General features: G+C 40.4%; 1 protein-coding gene across 5 annotated transcripts in view; it reads left to right on the forward strand.

Moving 5' to 3' along the window:
• The first annotated feature begins 8 nt into the window (after positions 1-8).
• GLB1 (galactosidase beta 1) overlaps positions 9-23716 on the forward strand; it is a 39933-nt gene continuing 16225 nt past the window's right edge. For all 5 annotated transcript variants that reach the window (XR_012834040.1, XR_012834042.1, XR_012834043.1 and 2 more), the window contains exons 1-8: positions 9-981; positions 1077-1117; positions 1575-1687; positions 4769-4843; positions 11330-11419; positions 13328-13441; positions 14669-14800; positions 20265-20504. Coding sequence is in view for 1 of the 5 variants with exons in the window: in XM_075745547.1 (XP_075601662.1) it covers positions 1081-1117; positions 1575-1687; positions 4769-4843; positions 11330-11419; positions 13328-13441; positions 14669-14800; positions 20265-20504 (801 nt within the window). In the remaining 4 variants the exon portion in view is untranslated. The remainder of the gene's footprint in view (positions 982-1076; positions 1118-1574; positions 1688-4768; positions 4844-11329; positions 11420-13327; positions 13442-14668; positions 14801-20264; positions 20505-23716) is intronic.

Genomic DNA, 23716 nt, shown 5'->3' on the forward strand with positions numbered 1-23716 from the left:
ATGTTGCAGTGGCTGATAAGAGAGAACCTGACAACAGTGTGTTGGACACTTTTAGAAACATGTTTATAAAGACTTAATTTTCAAGTCAGTCAGAAAAACTGAATAGAGGAGCTTCTGTGCGTGTTTGTCAAATCCTCGTTAGCTCCTGTTCTGCAAATATTATTTTAGTCTCATAACATATTGCTTTTGTTTCAGTATTTTTTCCTTGCTAAGACAAATGTTTACAAAGCAGCGGAAACAGTAAGTATGATTAGATGAGTTAGTGAGGTATGCATGTGGGTGTAAGTTTAAAGTAAAATTCAAAGGGCAGGTTAGAAGTCGCTTCCTGTTTTTTAGCTACCCTAGAAATTTTACACAAGCTGTGATGGGACATGAATCACTGGAAACCATTTTGACAAAGGGAGAAGGCCCGTTGAGGGTACAAGATTATCTCTGTGCTATGAAATTGATTAGAACACAATTTGAGTATTTGAAAGATTTATTTTCCATTACAACTAGTTTACATACGCTATACTGCAGAGATTGTATTGGTTCCATCATTTATTTGAATGCCAGGCATCTGAAACATGTTCATGTTGACAGGTTCCAAGGAAGTGCGCTTTGCTACTCCAGCAAGTATTTTCAAAGTGTCCTTATAAAATTATTGAAGCAATCTTTTAATTTCTTTGACCAGTTATCTGTTGAAAAGGATTGACTTAGTGTATACTTTGCTTTATTTAGAGTAGTTTAAAAATGGCTCAAATGAGTCAAGGTGATTTTTTTCCTTCCCTCTTACAGTTAGTAACCTTAAATCATATTGCACTCTGTTCTTGTTCCCTCTTCATGTTTTCCCTTCCTCTTTTGCCCTTCCTCCTTTCAGGTTAATTCTGAGTTTTATACTGGATGGTTGGATCACTGGGGGCACCGTCACTCTGTTGTGCCCACACAAACTATAGCTAAAACACTTAATGAAATCCTGGCACGTGGTGCTAACGTTAACCTGTAAGTGTGTGTTCAGTAGAGGTTAATTTTGGGGGATTTTTTTTCCCCATTTAAGCAAAACCTGATTTAAGTGGATGGCTTTTTTTCCCTTTTAGGTACATGTTTATAGGTGGGACTAACTTTGCCTATTGGAATGGTAAGAAATTATTTAAATTATACTAACGATGTAGGGGAGCTGTTTATGAATTAGGTAGTAACGTATTCTGTGAAAGAATAAGCTATGCCTAATTTCACGTTGGAAAAGATGACTGCACTAGCTGTTCTCTATTGCCAGCATGTTGTACTAAACTCACATGGTATTTATCTTTGCAAAGGCTCCTTCTGCTTCACTCAGTCCTGTGAATCAGTTGAAACGTGGATAAATTTGTTTCTTTTCAAAATACTTCTGAAGACTGTATAACAGAGCAATGTGAGCTCAGGAGGACATTGTCCTCCATCAAGAATAGTTTGTTTATGCCAAATACCAAGGCCTACATTGAATCTAAAAATGTAGCAGAGTCTGGCTGTGATTGGAAAGAATTCTGAAAGTTGATACTTTGGAAAACACCCAATTCTCACTGTTGTATTGCTGTCTTTTTTTCCCCCTCCTTTAGGTGCTAATATGCCCTATATGCCACAGCCCACTAGTTATGACTATGATGCTCCACTGAGTGAAGCGGGGGATCTGACAGAAAAATATTTTGCCTTGAGAGAAGTCATTGGTATGGTGAGTGTCCCTAGGACATGTTTAGAATGGTTCTTTGAAACATCCCTGGTGTATTGCAAACTCTCTTGCTCTTGTGTTGATATGTTACTTCTGAATTTACTATTTTCTGCAGATAAGGGAAATAGAGCAAAGTGATTAGGCCAACCTAACTACTTATTGTTACAAAAGGGGAAAGATCCTGCACCTCTCTGGCTATCCTTTCTGTCCCAATGGCTCCCTCCTTCCTTTGAGTTGGGGATACAGGTGCAGGTCTGACACTGAAATGATTCAGCTCTGATTTTTTGCTCCATTTGTTTTCTTCCACCTCAAGGTCAGTAAGCTGAATGGGCTGGGCTGATTCAGTCAGATGAGAGCTAGTGCTGGCACAAGGGGAGCAGAGGGAGGCAGGAAGGAGCAGAGATGGAGGAAGAGTGAACAGAGCTTTTCCCTTGCAGCATCCATCAGTCAGCTCAGGCCCATCACTTGATGTCAGCCTGACATGCACTGTGGCTTAGTGCTATGGCTTTCTGTATCCCAAGCTTCGTCTTGTGGTTTTGGGCCTTCGTGAGGAGGAGTGTGCTTATGCAAATGAACACATCTTGTTTTCGTAATGCCACAAACTGTAGCTAGTGGGTGGGACCAGCTTTGCCTTTGCTACAAAAATGTACAGTATGTCGACAAACTGGAGATTGAAGTGAGGCATGGAACCTGTATCTGGATTTTTGAATAGCCTTGCATTGGAGGCTGTTCAGATGAGGCTTAAAAACAGATTCCATGGGAATCCCAATGCTCAGGCTTGTATTCGCTGTCCTGCTGTGTGCCAGCAACATTCCTATTCACTAGAAGACATTTTTCTGATGGGAGTAGATCTCCCAAAAGTGTATTACACTTTCTCTGGAGGTGAGCACGCCTTTATCTCCATATCTGTGGGAGGCCTACTGTGGATCATTTTCTTCAATTTCTCCATTATCCCAAGCTTTCCATTGATGGGATAATTTTGATAGCCTTTCAAGGGCAACCTCCTGTCAGCTTTTCTCACCAGAGAAATTCCCAAACTTCCTGTTTTTGAGTTGTTTTCTTCAAGGCAAGATCCCTATCTGAAATGTAAGTAGTGTTTTAGTGCACTGAGATAGCTTTGATAATATCTGAAGTGTTCAGTATAGCATAAGGTGTGTTAGGTCGTGGTATGGCTTTTTTTGGTGTGGTTTGTTTATCTCTTGCCTTCAATATCCATAGGATCTTGGTGAAGTTTTCCTGTCTCTGCTGTGGGTTCTAAACCTGTAACACTCTATCATCTACTCAGTTGCAGTTTGAGGTGGAGCTGATGAAAGAAAATTAAGTTGCCCGTAACTAGTGACTGCATTCAACATGTTAGCTGTGCTACAAGGCTAGCACGTTGTAATCATCCTTTACTGTTTCCCTCTGTTAATAAATGTAATAAAGAAGAAAGGTTTCAGTCTACAGCTTCTTTCAATTGCCGACAGCATTCTCTAATTTTTACTGTTTGGGCTGAAATTTCCTACTTTTCACTTCTTCTCTTGAGTGAATATAGTTTGGGGGCCAGAGGGGGGGGCAGGGGGGTGTTGGTGGGTTTTTTTCTGTAAGCCTGAATATCTTCATTGTTCATTCTCAAACACAGAGAGGAAGAAATGAACTTGTTACCGGAAATATAAATCAGGCTTTCATCAGTCCATAGTTGAAATTTTACAGGAGGGCATTGAGAACTACACTGCTGTGGTCTGTTTAAAAAAAAATAAAAATAGACCAACTAAACAAAAAAACCCAAACCAAATCACCAAAACCAAAACCCCTTGTCTTGGTGCAGAGGTAAGGTTTTGAGCATGAGTTTTATGCTGGATATATCATGTATAAGCCCAGCAAATCATGCCTTGTGCTGAAACTTTCAAGCTGAATTCAAAGTAAAATCTCTTAAGAAAAATGCCCTTTCAAGCCCCTCACCAAATCTATTAACAAAACCAAACAAACTAGGAGCTGCCAAAGGAGGCACTCAGAAGTCACTGAATATGCAGATTAAGATAGCCTTCACAAAGGTGGTTATTTGTGCATGTGTATTAAAATGTAAGCTTAGATTGCTTGATGACATGGATATCCATCTACAGAAGTTTTTTCGCTGTAACATGCAGAGAGGGCCATGTTCAGTAAATGAAAGAACAGATGGGAAGAGTGGACATTACAGGAGACAGGTAATGGCAGGAAAGGGGGAAGGGGATGATGGTAAGGAGAAAGTAAAGTTTTAGGCTTAGAAAGGACAAGGCTAGGATATGGGGCAGAAAGCCACTGCCTAGACTTGCCGCTCCTCAAAGGTGTCCAAGAAAGTGGTGGACATCCTTCACCCCTTCTGTCTCATGATCTCGAGTGATTCTTCCTAGAGATATAGGGCAAAAAGCAAATAGAAATAGCCCAGCAGTCAGTGTTTCCTTGTCTTGTTTCCCTATGATTGATTGGGCAATTGTCTAGACCAGGACCAGAGGGAAGCTAACAATGGGACCTCAAGGGCTCATGGAGCTGTGGAGAAGACCATGGGCTCAAGGCCATCTTCTCAAAGAAACCATCCCAGGCAGTAATGGATTAGCAGGTGGTGGTGGAGTATAGTAACTCTGAAAGGAAAGGCACGGCACAAGAGGCTAATAATTCCCATATAGAAGTGCTGCTAAGGAAGAGTCAGGTGGAAACATGGCCCTACAGACTTGGAAAGGTTAACTTGAGCTCCCATGGACTGGGGAGCTGACTGCTGGAGGGTTGTCGAAGGCAGTAAGGCAAGCTGTAGCCACAGGAGGGCTCCAAGGGCACTGTGATTCTTCATCAGCTCATTTATTAGCTCTGCTTTGTACTGTTACCTTGAGTTGAATAGTTACTAAAAATTGTTTACCATATGTGATCAAGTGAGATTTAAAAAAAGAAAACCCACAAAACAAGTCCGTCTTAGACTAGGTGTAGCTGTAATCCTTTAGTACAGTGAGATTATCTACTTTTAGCTGAAGTTTCGAGTTTGTAAGTTGTGAATTGGAAAGTGGGATTTCAGTTAAAGCACGTTTGTAATTGTTTTGTGTGTTTTGCTTTTTTTCTTCCTTCCCTTTCTAGTATAACCAGTTACCAGAAGGTCTTATCCCTCCAACAACACCCAAATTTGCATACGGGAAGGTTCGCTTGCAGAAGGTAAATTAACATCTGTAATATGCTGTGTGTCTTTCCGAAATGCTGTATGTTTGCTTTTTGCAAAATGTTTATGAGGGTGTCATGGCAGTCTCTAGATATCATACAAAATAAAGAGGAAAATCTTGAAAGCAAACTTTCAGGAAGAAGGGAGCAGAGCTTCGGAGTTGGAAATCATGCCCATGGTGGAAAATGAGAAAATGTATGTTATCTGGATACAGAAAGATAATTTTTACAATATGCACTATGTGCCTGAAGTCTTACTACACTGAAATGAATGTATCATTAACACAACAGAATCGTAGTTGTCTAAGATAACTCATACATGACTAATGTAGCTGGGGGAATGCTAGCATGAAAGCTGTGAACAAAGAGTGGCTTTGTAGCTGGTGATGCCTCTGAAGTAGAAGCAGCAGGTAGGACACATGTATCTTTTAAATACTTCTACATGTTTAAATTTTGAATATGGAACATTTATCAGTAGCACTTTCAAATTTGTTGAAAAGTTCCTTATGAGATTTGTGAAAATCTGTAGCTGATGAGAGAAATTAAATTAGTTTCCTGCTGAGGGAAAAGCGTGCAGAACCCACCCTTGCTATATCCTGTCTGACAACAGCGGTATAACTGGTCAGCACGTGAGTAGCTGGGGTTTGTCCATAGCACCATCATTTTAGGACCAGTGATGATTTGCTGTGAAATACAATTGAGAACTAGGTTCCTGCAGTGAGTGTAAAGGATGGTTTAAGGGGGGATGGAAGAGACAACAGGTATGTACTTGGCTATATTAATTCTGCTGGGCACAGACAAGTTTTTTTGAAGTGGAGGATTAGTACAGTTAGTGCACTAGATACTGTAATTCATAATGCTTTAATTTTATATTTTTAATTTGACAGCCAGCTTTTCCAATCAGCAATGCATCTGATCTGTTACACACTGCAGCTGAAATGTTGCAAAATTTGGTAGTGATAAGGATTTGCAGGCGCTTTCAAGTCATCCCACGCAGGTGGTGGGCAGAAATGCTTTTTATATAAAAGTGATTCACCAGTGAAGTTGAAACAGATCTATATCATTCTCAACAAACTTTGCATATCTTCAGACTTTTTAGGGCAGAGGTTGTCAGATGAGGTTCTCACTGAACTGGCTTAAATTTGGTAGTGTCTAATTATATACCATCATCAGTACACCCACCACTTCTACAGGTGGCATAGGTTGCCAGCATGGGAGAGTCAAAATCTGATTGCTAGACTCCTATCTTCTCATGGTTCATGGCTCTCAGACAGGGCTGTCCAATTTCACTAGAATGGCAAACTTTCTCTTTCACGCCATCAAGAAATGAATGCTGCAAGGTGCCTGGTCCCAACATCTGTCTTAAAAAGGAGGAATCAGATGACTAAACTTGCTCAAATATCGCAGCTTTGACCTGGCTGTCACAGTGGGAGCCCTGTTCCTGCACCTTCTCACCTTCTACACTTCCTGCTTTTTTGAGAGGAGATGTTTTACTCTCCACTCAGCAGTTTTAGGAATCTAGATGGCATGTCTAAACTGTCAGGTGTGATGATGTTCCTGCATTGCCTGTACATATACAGCCATCTGCATTGAAAGCCTCTAGAATTGTTTTCTGGGAAGAAGGCTGCTTTTTGCTCTGTGAACCCACTGCTTAACTTCAGCAGCAGTTTACTTCTCTGCTTGGTTACCCTGCAACACAGGATGAGTCTCTAATGACAGCAGGTTTGTACCATCCCAGCCAAAGCCATCCTCCCAACTCCATCATGCATTCTGATCCCTGCTGGGACCAGGTCCAGTGTGCCTTCTTGTATGGAGAAGCCTGAATGTATTTGGATGAATATCAGAGAGCGAATAGTCTAAATTATAAGACTTATCTTTGGTAATAGTAAACTTCCCAGCTGTATCATTTGCAGTGACAGTGCTAAAACAGGTACTATGTGAAGCTTCACTGTGCAGTTGAGGTCCAGCAATCAGTCTGCTATGCAAAGCATTGAATCCACTGCAGTGAACCAACTCCCTTGACGCTTTTGCAGCATGGAAGAGGGAAAGGAGACTCTAGAGTATTTTCAGGAGTCACATGGTGTACTTTAGAGGTACGTGTAACCAGAGCAGGCTGTTCTCTATTTTTTTCCCACAAGATGTTCTATGACAATTCGGTCCTTAAGTACCTGACAAGGTACTCGGGACCTAAACTTGAGGAAAAGAGATCTTTGCCGTTAGCAGTGCTGCCTGTCATATTTGCTGGGTTTTGGAGGTTTGCAAATAGGTTGCCCCAGATAAAAATAATTGGGGAACCCAGGCTAGTTGAGGAGGGAAAAGAAATAAAATAATAATAAAAAGTCCCTGCTGTTCCCTGATCAGGCAGTTGTTCATTTTGAACTATTGAATTATTTTAAAGAATTTTCCTGGGTGGGGAAAAAAGGTAATTTATTAAAAGACGTTGGGCACACTGACATTGCTGCAGAAGGCAGGGAAGCAGGTGATGAGAAAAAAATCTTACTGCATAGATGCAAAAGTGTTGAAGATAAGGAATGAGGGCAGGCAAAGGCAGAACAGCAATAGATGGGCTCAAGAAACGTGAGCAAGATGACAGGGTTTAGGAGTTTAAGACCCAGAATGTGGAGAGCATCCTTTCCAGAGAGAAACGAGCGAGTCTTAGTGCCTGCAATGTCACTGCGCAGGCTTGTGAGTAGGTGGTAGTTTCTGGTCATCGCTTGGAGGGCCCTGAGGAGTGCTTGGTCACAAGGAAATGCCTGCCGCAGCACTGCAACCTGCAGACTTGTATGTTCGGGAGTTGTACTCAGTTCTTGGGATGTGGAAAGCTCAAGCAATAGCAAGTAGCAGGCAAGAATGATGTGAGTTGGGCATAGAAAGGGGTTACGCAAACAGGATGCTGCCAGTGGTTGATATCATTCCTTTTGGAGCTCTTTTGTTTCTTCTTTTTTTTTTTTTTTTTTTCATCCTTGATCTTATGCTTTGGTTTTGAAGACCTTGCTCTGGAGGATAAAAGTTATTGCAATTTTTTTTATTAGTAACCATCTGTTGTTTTACAAGTTCAGTTTTTAAAAATTCTTGACAGTATTTGTAATTTTTAAATTTACTGTTAAGTTTCTGTTGTGATACTGAATGTCCACTAAGTAGCAGTCAACAGGAACTTGCGGCAAGAGCAGATCTTGTTTTGGGGTTTGTTGTTTTTTTTTGTACATGCCACTTAAGAGTGAAAAGCTGAACAAAAAGAATCCATTGAAGTTTCAAAGAAACAAGCTTCTGCCAGCCCAGTCCATAAGTGAATTGTATGTGGTTGACATGTATTCAGAACAGAAGCCTCCTTGGTAGCAGGAACTTAAAGTCAAACAGGCACATGTACAACTGCTAATAGTTCAGCAAGCCACAAAGCAGCACTTCTTGTCAGTGAGTAGCTCATTCAAGTGACCATGTGCATATTAATACTACTTATGTTCATTTCTAATTTCATTGTCCATCTAGGGCCAACACTATTAATACTCATAGGATTGTTGTTTAGTTCTGTAAATCAACTCTGTCAGTGTCTGTGCAAAGATACTCATCTCTTGCTTAACAGATGTTGTACAAGACCCAATCTCTCCTGTGGCCCACTAAGTCTTGCATATTGCTTTAACGTCACTGGCTCCCTTGGAGGAGCACAAGATAAGGAATGGAGCACAAACACAGTCCACAGTAGTTGGGGAATTTTGCTCTACAAAAACTGCTTTGTTATTTTAGGTACAATGCTGAAACTGAAAACGTAAGAACAAACTACTTTCATGACAGTTTTGCAAGCTATCATTTGACTGACAGCCTTCTTGCCAGGGTGAACATGCTTACCTCTGGGCTAGTGAGGGTGACCCAACCTCCAGGTAGTGATGGCATTACCCTTTGTATACTTATGGCCTCCTTTTTGCTTTCTTGTTCCTAGCTAAAGAGTTGAGATAAACTCATTTCAAAAGTCTGTTTAGACCCATACCTACCTGCTTGTTGTGGTTTAACCCCAGTTGGCAGCTCAGCCCCACACAACCCCTTGCTTGCTGTCCCCCAGTGGGATGGGGGAGAGAACCGGAAAGGTAGAAGTGTGAAAACTCGTGGGTTGAGGTAAAGTCAGTTTAACAGGTAAAGTAAAAACTGCATGCACAAGTCAAGCAAAATAAGGAATTTATTCACTACTGTCCATCGTCAGGCAGGCGTTCAGCCGTCCCTGGGAAAGAAGGATTCCATTGTGTAACGGTGACTTGGCAAGACAAATACCATCACTCCAAACGTGTGTCCCCCACCCTTCTTCCTTCTTCCCTCAGCTTTTATTGCTGAACACAACATCATATGATCTGGGATATCCCTTTGGTCAGCTGGGATCAGCTGTCCCGGCTGTGTCCCCTCCCATCTTCTTGTGTACCCCCAGCCTACTTGCTGGTGGGGTGAGAAGCTGTCATGGTTTTACCCCAGCCTGCAGCTAAGCACCATGCAGCTGCTTGGTCACTCCCCCCCTGCCCCCCGCCAGTGGGACAGGGGAGAGAATCAAAAGAGTGAGACAACTCGTGGGTTGAGATAAAAACATTTCAATAGGACAAATACAAAAAAGAAAATAATAATAATATAAGTGATGAACAGCGCGGTTTCCCCACCCTGAGTTGATGCTACGCAAGACCCCAAGCTGCCCAGCCTCCCAGCCCCCACATGCAAGCAAAACAATTCATTCACCACTCCCCATGGGCAGGCAGGTGTTCAGCCATCTCCAGGAAAGCAGGGCTCCAGTACGTGTAACGGTGACTTGGGAAGACAAACGCCATCACACCGAAGCCGATGCTGTACAAGACCCTCAGCTACCACGCAAGGCCCCTAGCTGCCCACTTAGAAACAGGACATGACGTTGTATGGTATGGAATAGCTCTTTGGTTTGTTTGGGTCAGCTGTCCTGGCTGTGTCCCCTCCCAGCTTCTTGGGTGCCCCTCGCCTTCTCGTTGGCAGGGCAGTATGAGAAGCTGAAAAGTCCTTGACTGCTTGGCAACAACTAACAACATCAGTGTGTTACCAACATTATTCTCATCATAAATCCAAAACACAGCACTGCACCAGCTGTCAGGAAGAAAATTAACTCTATCCCTACTGACACCAGGACAGAAGCGAAAAAGACCTTGACACTGTGTAAGCACTGCTCAGCAATAACGAAAACATCTTTGTATTCTCAAGACTGTTTTCAGCACAAATCCAAACCATAGCCCCATAAAGCTAATATGAAGAAATTTAACTCTATTCCAGCCAAAACCAGTACTATACTGAAGAAATAATTGTGTGTACATAGGATGATTCATGCTGACTTCCCTCACATACAGGATTTTGCAGAGATGTACATTTTAATATATAATTTTAGCACTGCTGTATTTCATGAATGTTCTGCAAAAATTCAATACTTGTGTTATTGAAGTAGCCTCAGAAATTTGTATTGCTGTGAATGCTCTTATAGTATACAGTTTTATATGATTTTAAATGCCTAATTTTTTTACTGTTTTTTTTTTCCTCAAGCATTTGAAATTAGATCTGCATTTGAGAAATATTTTGAATGTCTGATGTGTAATTACCACTGAATAGTGACGATACTTCTGGTGAAACAGACTGACATCTTGCATGAAAAATATGAATGCAATTGATTTTTTTTGAGCTTGTAAGACACTGGACATATCGTGTGCATCTTGACTAAGATAAAATTGATAGTGGACTCTGAGAGAGAATTGTAGATGAGTAGAATACTCTGTAATTGCAAAAGGAAATTGCAGATGGCAACAAAAGACAATTTAATTGTATGTGTGTAAGTCCTTATTCAGCAAGGTACTTATGCGTGTGACTAGCTTAAACCTTGCTCCCAGTCTCGCTAAAATCAGTCCAGTTACTTATATGTAAAATCAGTCCAGTTACTTATATGTGACACTGAATTACAACCTTAGGGTTTCTAAAAGTCACTTAAAACTAAATAGGGTAAGTTCATCTTGGATAACTCTTGATGGAACCAAATTGTATCCGTACTTAGCTCAAAATGATTCCAGAGTAACTCACTGGAAATCAGTGGCATTGTCCCTAGCTTGATTGTATGTATAATTGAGCAAAATTGTAGTTGTTTTGTATTAAAAAATATAGTTGTTTTGTATTAATTGTCCAGAGTGGTTATGTTTATAGAACTTTTGTGAGAAAGTCGTGATTATTTCTCATTAAATAATAAAGAGTCACTAAAATTTTTATGAATGCGTAGCAAATTTAGAACATTTGGGTTTTTAAAACATTGCTCCACATGTAGCATGTTTCTTTCAGGGTTCATTGATTCTCTGTACTGTATTGTAGTATTAATGTGTCTGTAAGGATGATGTAAGGGCTTAAGATGGCTTTCTGGACAGATGCAGCTAGGTGGCTGGATATGCAAGCTGTTATATTTGGATTGAAATTTACTGACCTTCATATGTATCTGCTTTCTCTATGCTGCAGGTGGGCACTGTGGTGGAGGTTCTTGACAGGTTGTCACCTGCGGGACCAGTGAAGAGCACTTACCCATTAACCTTTGTTCAGCTAAAGCAGGTGAGGATTCCTTTAGTAGGCACTTTGCACTAATTTTGTATAGTTTGTTTGAGCAACCCTCTGTGGTATGGCTCTTCTTATGTCTGGTGTCTTACACCTTACCTCAGCACAAAAGGAATAGTCATATAAAGGTGTCCAGGATTTTTGTACTGGAGACCAGGTTTTGAACCTGGTGTTTTCCTGTTTCCACAAATGTAGGTATATATGCTGTCCAGGCTTTCACCTTTATCTCTCTCCTCTCTGAAGTATTGATTTTCAGGTTGTTAAGAGACTTTTTTTTTTAATCCATCTTTATCTTCACTATTAATTTTCCTTATCCTGCTTTTTCTTTGCCTCTCCCCACCTGCTATCAGGATGAGCACAGTGGCCGAGACACTGCTTTCTTATACAAGACTGGGGGCCTGGAGATTGGATGCAATCCATTTGACACCTCTACGGGCCTCCTACCTATTTGTAGTCCTTTTCTTTTACTTATATGAGTCATAAGGCAATGCAGTGAGAGAAACCTTTGGGAGCAATCTCTTGGAGTTGTTGCAACCAAGGTCATTTGCCTCGTTGATTGAGATATAGGAAAAATACCTTTCTCTGCATTTTTCTGTGGCTTCTGCTGACTGCCACTCTCCCATATGTTCCCTCTCTTGTCAGTCTCTGCATCAGTGTCCCTGTCAATTGTGGTGGCTTTCCCTATCTTCCCTCACAAAGATCTTTCCCTTGCTGCTGAGGGACTCTGTCTTTCGACTAGCATTACGTGGCTCCTTGATTGCTTCTGTACCAAATTCTGCAGATACTGGAACATGTGTGCCAATTGCCTGCAGCTAAAATAAACTGCTTGGAGAGAATGTGATGGTGGCAGTAGCTGGGGGAGGGAGAAGAGGGGGGAGCAGTTCAGCAGTTGCCTGGGATATGGCATTAGTCAAGTAGGGATTCAAAGCTCAGATTTTTCCTGTCCAAGCCAGTAATACAGAGGTGTGAGAGAAGCTGCAGGCAGTACCTTGTGGCTGGATGTAATTTCTAGTGGGCTTTTCTCTCTCATCTTCTGGCCTTCCTGCCCTTAGTACTCTGCTTAGGAAATCTCCCGAGAGAAGAGGGCAGCTAGCAGAGCTTCCTAGCATATTTTTAATTATTTTTTCCCTCCACCCCTCTTTTTTGGGCACCTTGTTGCAAATGTAATGCAAATAAAATAATTATAGAAGAATGGAAATGGTTTACTCTCACTTTTTCCTGCCAGGGTTATGTTCTAATCCAAGTCTTGAAGATAAACGGTTTTGTGGCTACTGGGTTAAAGAGACATTGCATTTGTCACTTGTTTTTAATTAGTGTTTCACTTTGAGAACAAATCCAATGCCTGTGACTTTTTTTTAGTTTGTTTTAATTTCCTGATGGGGAACTTAGTGAAAAATATTCCAAAATGTTCCTGATGTAAATCAGGTAGTTTTTTAAAATAGATAATATCAACTTGATGAATATGTCAATTTATGAGCACTGGGTGACAAGTGCACTTTCAAGTTTGTTATATGAACTCAGTTATGAAGGTGTTTTCCAGCTATTTTTTCATTGATTTTAAGAAAGAAAGAGTACTGTCAGTCATTAACTGCTTTGTTTTTATTGAGGAAATACCTTCATAGCTAAGACCCTTATCTTTTAAAGTTACGTAAATGTTCTGATGAAACATTTAGAAATGGAAGCTCTGTGGAATTTACACCCATTACTTAAAGGTCAAAGTGAACTCTAATCTGAAGCTGGTATCTGTGATAGATGCTATCTGAAGTGAATGAAAGTTAATGTTTCAATCCGAGCATGTAGGCAGGAATGCGGGATATTTCTAATTTGTGACCTGAACTGAAGCTACGGAATGACTTGGTTCATTAATCTGTTTGGGTTTTTTTTTCCTTTCTTTTCTTTTCTTAGTATTTTGGGTTTATATTGTACAGAACTAAGCTTCCAAAAAACTGTACGGAGCCAACACAACTGTCTTCACCTTTAAACGGAGTTCATGATCGTGCCTATGTCTCTGTCGATGGGGTAAACATTGTTTGCTGGTATTCATTTCTGCTATGAGTGGCCTTCACAAAAGTCATGGATACAGTCTACCTTTTCTTTTTTTCTAGCTTACCAAAACAAATTTATTTAGATAATTTTATTTAATCAGATGAAGGAAGTATACAGTTGATTCATATTAAATGTTCATATTAGTATTTTAGAAAATACGACTATTATTTCTAAGGAAAATGTAATTGTTTTTCCATTTTTGAGATATTTGAATGTTGATACAGATTCATGACTTCGGTGAAAAATAAAAAACCTAGAAGAAGAGTTTAATTGCAGGTTCATGAATATGTTAATGATATTTACGCTTGGTGGCTTTCTACAGTGTTTCCATAGATTTTTTTTTTGCCTTTTTTTTGCCTTTTTTTGCCTTTTTTTGCCTTTTTTTGCCTTTTTTTGCCTTTTTTTGCCTTTTTTTGCCTTTTTTTGCCTTTTTTTGCCTTTTTTTGCCTTTTTTTTGCCTTTTTTTTGCCTTTTTTTTGCCTTTTTTTTTTTTCCTTTGAGGGTGGAGGGGAAGTGGAAGCCTTGAGCCTTATGAAAGTGGCTTCTGACCACAAGTTAAAAAAAAAAAAAAAATAAAAGTTTATAGTACATGATATGAACTTTACCTTTCCTCCCTTAAGCAGGGTTTTGTTCCTACTTAATGACAATTAATATCAATTCATGGACTTTGATAGCCTATTTTTTAGTTATTCTTTGACTTTTGCTGACTCTCACCACCTTTGTTTCCATTTCAAACTCTTCTTTCCTTATGTTGTGGGAATGAGAATAAATAAAGCCAAATATTGATGCAAGCTTAATTGGAAGATGAAGCCCCTTTTAATCACTGATATTGCCAAAGACTTTTCAGTCACGGGACTAAATTTAAGAACTTGCTTATGAATCAGGTTTATCAAAAATGCTAGGGTTGTAACAGTTGATTGAGCTAGTTGAATTCAGCTAAGGAGAGAGAGAGATGTGTCAGTTGGACAAATGCTGCCTAGTGGCACATCCAACTGATGTACTAAAATGTGAATATTGACATAGCAGCTTTTTGTGTGTGTGCCCGCATGCAAGAGGAGGAAAGGAAAATATTTTTTTTTACTTTCTTGTTTGTTTCCTTTGTCCCCTTTCTTTTCTTCATGCAAGTTAAAGAGACAAATAACAGGATTTTGTTGGGTTTCAATGGTTATTGTTTTCTTCCTCTTGGTGTAATTCATATAGGCTCCTCAAGGTGTCCTTGAAAGGGACAAATCACTTATGATAAATATAACTGGGAAGGCTGGAGCAAATCTGGACATCTTGGTAGAGAATATGGGCCGAGTCAACTTTGGTAGATACAATAATGACTTTAAGGTAAGTAAACAATTGACTGTGGTGGCTTTTCCTCTTTTCCACAGGTTAAAAAGAAAGTAGTGGGTTAGAAAGAGCAAAAGTATCAGGATTACACAGCTGTAGCTTTACCTCGAAATATAACTACTCACTAGTTTTCATTTGAGTTTTTCCAGTCACTGAAATCAAAGTGAAATTAAAAACTGATAGACGTCCTTCAATTTTTTTTTTTTTGTTGGTTCACGTATGTTGTCAGCCAAAGTGTCGCCCACAAGATTTCCAGGTTGAGTTGAGTCTGTAGCTAACATTTTAAAATGTACAAAGCTGTTTGAATAAACTTTAAAAATGAGTTGGAAATCAGTCTAGATCTTGGTCGTACTTCAAGGCTTGTGAATCCTGGGGTTGTATTTGTGTGTATGTGTGTATATATAGTTTTGTATCTCTTTCCATGTCACATTTAATTTGTCAGCAGCGTACACTTGCAATACTTTCTGTGTGGCTAGGAAAGGCTGTCTCGTGAACACTGTACCATGCAAAATTGCCAGTTCAGATTCGGACTGATCAGGTGTTAGAGATTATTGTTGGAAAGCTTCCGAATGCTTCTGGGTCCAGGCTACGCTTCGGGACTGTCACCTTCCCGCATGACTGACTGTGGCGGGTTGACCTTGGCTGACTAGCAGGTGCTCACCAAGCCACTCTATCACTCCTCCTCCATCAGCAGGATGGGGAGAAAATATGATGAAAAGTTCGTGGGCTGAGATAAAGAGAGGGAAATCACTCAGCAATTACGGTCACAGGCAAAAGACTTGACTTAGGGAAATTAGTTTAATTTATTGCCAGTCAGAGTTGGATAATGAGAAATAAGAACAAATCTTAAAAACACCTTCCCCCCTACCCCTCTTTTCTTCCCAGGCTCAACTTTGCTCCTGACTCTTCTGCCTTTTTCCCCTGAGAGGTGCAGGGGGATGGGGAACGGGGAATGTGGTCAGATATAACACTTCATCACAGCCACTCCTTCCTCCTCACACTCTTCCCCTGCTCTAGCATGAGGTCCCACCCACAGGATACAGTCTTTCATGAACTTCTCCAATATGGGTCCTTCCCACAGGCTGCAGTTCTTTAAGAACTGCTCCAGAGTGGGTCCTTTCCATGGGGTGCAGTTCTTCAGGAACAGACTGCTCCAGCATGGGTCCCCCAAAAGGTCACAGCTCTTGCCAGAAAACCTGCTCCAGCGTGGGCTGCTCTCCACCAGCTACAGTTCCTGCCAGGAGCCTGCTCCAATGTGGGCTCTCCACGGACTATGCTTTGTTCAGGGCATATCCAACTGCTCTGGCATGGGGCCCTCCACAAGCTGCAGGTGGATATCTGCTCCACCATCAACCTCCATGGGCTGCAGGGGACAGCCTGCCTCACCATGGTCTTCTCCAGGGGCTGCAGGGGTGCTCTGCTCTGGTGCCTGGAGCACCTCCTGCCCCTCCTTCTTCACTGACCTTGGTGTTTGCAGGGCTGGTTCTCTCCCACTTTACTCACACCTTTCTCACAGCTGCTACACAGTGTTTTTCACCCTTTCTGAAATATGTTATCCAGAGACGCTACCAACGTCACTGGTGAGGTCAGCTTTGGCCAGCAGTGGGTCCATCTTAGGGCCAGCTGGAACTGGCTTTGTCCGACATGGGGGCAGCTTTTGATGTCTTCACACAGAAGCCAACCCTGCAGTCTCCCTGCTACCAAAACCTTGCCACGCAAACCCAATAGGTTAGTGGCAGTGCCACTAACATAATGCTAGGAAGGGCAGGGGCAAAAAGGAAACTTTCCTGGTTTTAGACTTTATGGGATCCTAAGCACTGTGTGATGTTTGCTGGAGAGAGGAGTATTGTAGAGGCCAGTTTTGTATTGTGTTTCTGCTATGTTCAGTGCCACAGCACACTATTTATTTTTTTTTTTATATTACTGGGTTGCAAGTAATAGTGAAGTAATAACAAAGCTTTACAATTAAGATTTTCAGCCCCCAAACTGCAAGAATCTCTTAAACGCCCCCTAGTTTTGATTTAGCCTAAATTGATTTGGTGGTGTTTAGAAAGCTTGTCAAGTGTTTAATGGCTGTCCAGATTAATAGCTGTCAGGTGTTTGTGGTGCCTTTTGGTGCTAAGGTGATGCCAGGTAAATTAGAAGCTTCTCTTTCCTCTCAATCTAAATTCTATTGCTGACAGCTGTCTCAGAGCAGGATTAAGACTTGTCCAAAGTGTTTCTCGGTTAGTTTGGATGCAAGAGCTGGAGAAAGATAAACATTACAGGAAAGGCATGTGCCTGAACAGGATCCTTTAGTTATCAAGCAAAGGCGCAGATGCTGTAAGCAAGTAGGAGTTTTAAGGTTGTAAGTAGGGGAAAAAGTAAACCCAAATGTGTATGCATCTTGAGTAGCCTACTTGATGAGACCACAAACTCTGAGTTTGGGCCTGTTACAGAATCCAATTCAATCATAAAACATAGACTGGGATGAGATTTGCAAGATCTCCAGAATCCCCCGTTCTCACACTTGTGTTGCCATGAATAGAATGGGCCTGTTTACATTGTTAAAGAAGGATATATTGGTTATGATTAAGCAGCATGGAATAATTGAAGCTGAGGCTTGGTTGAAAGGAGACTAATTTACCAGTTATCTTATTCTTAAGTGTGTTGTGATGAGGATTTTTAGGTGTATTTCCAATTACGCTAAGACTGTAGTCAAGGCAAAGCAATATAATCTCAGCATCTGCAAAGCAGGTAGCCTACAGGCTTTCACCATATCAAAAAGCAGTTTCACACATTTTACACTTTGGAAGGCACACAGTTATTTAAATCCTAATCAGAACAAAAGTAAATATATGTGGGAACCTTTAGGATGTATGAAAGCTCTGAATTAAAAGCATCAGCAACTGAGGGTTGCTGATGCTTTTAATTCAGTGGGCAGCAGGAGTGCCAACTCTGTTTATACTGTCTTTTCAAGGTCCCTTGCCTTTATCTGAGTTACAAGAGAGGGCAGCTAGTTCCCCAATGTTTTTTCCTTAATGTAGGGGCAGCAGAAATGTTGCATTTATTTAATTATTTAATAACAGGTCAGGTGATAAGGAACCTATGTGTGTAGTGCTAAATTAAAGTAACAGAATAGAGGGTAAGAGGTTGGATTAGGGAGGTGCACAGTGTTGCTGTGGTTGATCTGAAATTCACACTTACACCAGGGTTTCAACCTTTTAAAGATTTAAGAGTGAAAGCAAGTTTAGTAGACATGTGCATTGTGAGAATAATCCTCTAAAAGCAGGATCCTTCCATGTAGAACAGGCAGCCTCTAAAAGCAGGATCCTTCCATGCAGAAGCAGCAGTCTTTCTTGGGTAGCTTTGGAAAATGTGCATTGTTTCTTCCCATAGAATCCTTCCCTTACACTGTTCTTTCTGTTGATTCTGAAATCTGGTAATAATTATGCCTTGGGTTTTAGATATTTTGTGCTTTAAAAAATAACTTTAGGGGAAGAGGTTCCTACCTTGTGAAGCTTCACATTTTTAAGCAAATGGAATAGCTTTTCTGGGGTTTTTTTTCGGTTGTTCTTATGACTTTGAGCTTGAAATGCAACTAGGCATCTAGCTTTTGGGATAGAATCTTAAAAGAGTTTTGGTTTTAAAACATTCTGTTCATCTAAGCCTTTGTTGTGGTTTAACCCCATCCAGCAGCTGAGCACCACACGGCAGCTGTCTCACCCCCCTCGCCCCACCATGAGATGGAGAGTAGAATTGGAAGAAAAGGATAAAACTTGGTGGTTTGGATAAGAACAGTTTACTAGAACAGCAAAGGAAGAGGAAAATAACAACAGTATTTAGAATATACAAAGCTGGGGATACACAATGCAATTTGCTCACCCAACCGCTGAGCAGTGACCCCTCCCTACGTGGTCATCTCCCTTTATATCTGGAGCATGACGTGATATGGTATTGAATATCCCCTTGGCTAGTTTGGGTCAACTGTCCTGGCTGTGACCCCTCCCAGCTTCTTGTGAAAATTAACTCTACCCCAGCCAAAAACCAGAACAGTCTTGTTGTTGAAGGACACAAATGAAGGAAGAGTGTCATTTCTGTTTTTTCTATATTTTTTTCACATGCTCACTGCCACCTCTATCTTTGTTTTACTTGGAAAATTTGTATTGATATCTGGACTGTTGAATATCCATTCTTACGCAGACCAAAGTAAGAATGCTCAGTGGGCACTTCATCTCATTTGAAAAATCACACCATTCATAGTGCCTAAAGATGGGCTTAGGGAAGCAGGTTAGAAAGTATGGGCTAAAGTTACATTGCGTTATTTCAATTGATTGCTAGACAGACTAAAGTCTAGGCCTGTATAGAAAAAGTTTTCCCACTTAGGTCTGTGCAGATATTTTATTTTGATATAAGAAAAATAAGTTCCTGTTCTGTAAAGTGAGCATCTAGGTAAAGGCAGAGGAAACCAGTTAGTGCTTTGTACTGATGATTAGGCTTGTGGAGTCAGTGCAATGCTTATTAGACATCGGAAAAAACACATGACAGTGTCAGCCCTCCAAGGCCATAGAAAATTTTGGTTTGCTTGTTCCTGTTTGACATGTGGTATTTGCAGCAGAACTTAAGTTGCTCTGAAAAACAGCTTCTATGCAGGGTCTGTTCAAGTGATTATGTGGACGTAGCAGCATTGGTTTAAAATCACCCCCTTGCATTGCACCGAAACACAACTTTATATATTATTATTATTATAACACAGTTAGGATGTGTGCAGGGATAACTTAATGTTCTTTCACTCTTCTTAAATCATGACCTTACAATGCTTTTGCATTCATTGTGCAAGTACCCTGGTGTGCTGCACACATAGTTCCATAGAAATGAAACAGGACTCTGTGGGCTTGAAGCTGACTGTAAGCTTAAAGTATTTCACTGAATCAAGGTCACAGAGCATGTGCCTTGATTTTGTGATACTGTGTGTTAGCTGTAGCAGATTTGTAGGAAGTAAATATTGCTTTCTCTGCTATTGTGCAGGTCTTGGTTAGTGTCTTGGTTAATGTCTTGGTTACTGACTCAGTGTTACCAGATCTCTTGATGGTATCTCAAACTGACAATATTTAATGCTTTTTCTGCGTTTTATTAAGCCTCAGGTTTTGGAATTGTGTTCACGTTAAAGCAAAACAGAAATTTTCACAGTTATGGGAAAAAAAGTTTGAAAAAACCCTTGGGCGTCGGTGAAAACTCAAAACTTTGAAGAGGAACAGATCTTTCACAGAAAATAAATGAAACCCTTTATACTTAAGCAAAGCTTATAACTTGATGAAGACCAGATGCTTGTTTTTTTTCATACACAGATTGGCAGCTGTTGCAAGTACTTTGATTCAGTTTTTATTCCTGATTGATTTATAGTTGCAGCCAAATAACTTCAATAACATGAAGCTAATTATGTTATGTTTTGGTGTTTTGTTTTTTTTTTCCCTCCTCCTAGGGTCTAGTTTCAAATTTAACTCTCGATCAAGATACACTTGTTGAATGGGAAATCTATCCTCTAGACATAGATGGAGCAGTGAACCATGACATTAATGGCCACCTTGACCGACCAAAGAGATCTGTTGGCAATCCACTGAGTTATGAAGCACCTACTTTTTACACTGGTAGACTTTCAATTCCTGAAGGGATTCCAGACTTGCCTCAAGACACCTATGTCAAGTTTCCTGGCTGGACAAAGGTACGTTTTGCTGTAAAAATTTGAAGTCCACTCAGAAGGCTGCTGAAACTTCTGTGGACAATCAAAGTCCACCTCTCTTGGATAGGTAGAAGCTGGTTGTACTGGTGGAGTGTCTCAAATATATTTAAATGACTAGAAAATGGATTCCTTGCTTTAAGTAAATTAGGAGATAAACCATTAAGAGAAGGGAAACATATTCCAAAGATACATGGTATTGGTCTAGAAGGTGGAACATTACCATAAAAGCCAAAACAACCCACCCTAGTTTTTCAACAGTGAGAAAGATGAACTGTCAGGCTATTTAGAAATGTTGCATTTAGTTGCATTGGGTTTTTCTGGTTTGGTTGGTTTTTTTTTCTTTTTCTTGAAATGTGGAGCTTTTTAGGAAGGAGTGAGTGAATGCACGCCTTGAGATAAAACAGTTTTTTATTCTGGAGGAAGTGAGATGCTACAGGACACTTTCCTGGTTATATTGATTGATTAAAAGTAAGACCATATTTGTGGTAGTGTGTGAGGAACTATGGATTCTGTTATAAAGCACAGAGAGTGTTGGACACAACTGCTGGTGTTGTGCCCATAGATATGGATCCAATGCATGGGAGATGTTACTACTTGTCTTCTGGAGATTACCTGTAACTGAACTGAGAGGATCAGAGAGCACTGCTGTGAGAAGCTTGTGGGCAGATATCTGCTTATGGGAACTTCTCATAGAGCTGAAGTGTAGATAGAGCAGCAAAGAGTGTGTTTTCACATTGCCGTCTTTGAAATAGCCAGCATGAAGGATGGGTAAGGGCCAGCTCAACTAGCTGGTGGGAGGCAAAGAGAGCAGAATGTGTGTACTGAAATGCTGCTCCTCTTGGAGGCCATTTAAGTCCAGGCTTCAGGGAGATGCCTGTGTCAGTGTTAGGTAACAAAATTATTCCTTTCTGAAACAATTTACTGCTATTAAAATAGAGTAGGAGAAGGAGTTGCTGGTAATCTACCTACAGTATTGTAGTGGTTAAGCACTTCCCAATATGCAGAAAACTGTGATTCATTTCAGACACTTAGTGTTGCTGGCACTGAGCTTGGATGAGGAAGTCTGACTTAATCCCTCTTCCTATATGTGTGCATATCTTACACAATCACTGAATAAAATCCAAAGATAGCTCTTTGCACAGGGACTGGAATCTGACGCTTTTGCAGTAAATTTTGTGACCCGACGAATCGTAAATCTTCAGGAAGCAAGATGACCATACCTGCCTGTTGGCAAACTTATCTTTGAAATGGGAAATGAGTCCATGAATTCTCATGTATTGGTGGGAATCTTTTCCTCTGATATATTGAACATAGGAACCTCTGTTTTACATAGTTTGTATACCCTCTAAAGCAGTCAGGGTGAAGAGGTCCCAGACCAACTGTAAGTAGGGCTATTGAGTTGATCCTTCAAGCTTTATATGGAATGGACCAAAGATTTAAAAAAGATACCCAGAAGTAATAAGATTGAGGTGATACTGGGTGTAGAAACTCAGACTTCCAGATAACATTACCAATTAGCAAATGCCTTTAAGGCAGAGGGCAATAAGGGTTTAAATTTCACTCGGCTCCCACTGGATCTGGGTCTTAATTCTTTGAGTGGCACTGTATGAATTGCTGATGCCAAGATGTGGAGAGGGACTTCTAATAGGGGTTAAAATCCACCTGTTTGAGTAGTTGGAAAACCATGGAAACAACACTTACCAAGAAAACGTATAGTTCTAATGATGAACCTGTCTTTGCATATTAAGACAAGGAATATGGCATACTGCACAGCCTGGAAGAAGGATGCAACATTAACAGTCATGACCTATGTCGCAGGTTGCTTGCCTTCAGTATTTTTTTAAACCTTTCGCTATTAATAAAACTTCCTCCACCCTCGCTTGAGGGAGTATGATGCCCTTAAATGTACATATATGGTTAGATTTATCAGATTATTTTTTCTTCAACAGAAAAGAGGATTTAGAGTCAGGACTGTTCTTGATTTCTGTGGAATCATGGGTTGTAGCTGCTGACTGTGCTAAAGAAAATCGTGTTACGGAAGACAGAGATCCCCCTTCCTTTATTTTGTCTAGGGCTTATTTATTGGTAGTGTGTATAGTGTCATTATTTGCTGGTTTAGGGCGTACAAATTCCTGACTGTACAGTCTTTAGAAACTGCAGTGTTAATAAGGACAGTTTGGAATTGAGAAATTAAGTTCGTAGCTTTACTGGAAAAATGAGTTACAACCAGTGACTGATTAAGATCAGAAACAGAGGCCTGTCTGATCATACCTCCTGATTAGACCTCTAATGCAGTTGACTCCTGCTTCCCCTACGGTTACAGTCACTCTCTGTAGTAGATAGAGTACTGTCTGGTGGGTGCGCTCACGAATTTGTCTTGTGTGTGGGGAGATGGCATTAATGCCATGTTTTCTTCTAAAACTACTACAGCAGCAGAGTAGTGATCTTGAATAAATAGCTCTTCTCTTGCCTTTTAATCCAGTAAAACCAAAGATAAACTTGATTTAAAAAAAAATCAAAAAATAAATTTGAGGTCAAAGTATAACACCTTGTGCTAGAACAGTGCAAGATAGCATCTGAAAGCAGGAAGTGGATACAGAGCTGAAGTGTCTCACCTGCATTTGCAAATATACCAACTCTTTATAAAATTTCTCTTGCAAGTTTTATAAAATTTTTAATAAATACTTGAAAACACAAGAAAAAAACCTCCAAAGCAGCTTGAACAACAGTATGCACTATATTACAATTGTGCTTCTGTAAATCCTTCAAAGGTGTTATTCTGATTTCAGCTGTCCCAGAAAATCTTAGTAGAAATCACCAGGAGTGCAGTAAAAGTCCTTACTTTCCACTGATTCGGACTATTTTATTATTTTTTATCAATGTACATCAATCCTATGAGTTAGTTTGGTTTTCCTTTATATTTTGATTAGCAAAGGCCAAAGCAAGAGGGAAAACACAGATGCAGTTACCTGTTCCCATCCCTTTTCTTGTCCACTGTACTCTTGTCTGACATATGGTGAAAAGACACGTAGGAGTAAAAGCAAATTATTTGTAAAAGCAAATTATTTGTCCAAATCAGCTGTATATCCTCCCTTATGTCCTGTTTAATGCACCAAGATTCAGCTCAGCTTAGTAGGAGTCCATTTACAGTTTTCACTGAATGTTCTGCAACTCACCAATTTATAGCCTTTTGG

Source organism: Balearica regulorum, chromosome 2 (assembly GCF_011004875.1).
Source record: "Balearica regulorum gibbericeps isolate bBalReg1 chromosome 2, bBalReg1.pri, whole genome shotgun sequence".
NCBI lineage: Eukaryota > Metazoa > Chordata > Aves > Gruiformes > Gruidae > Balearica > Balearica regulorum.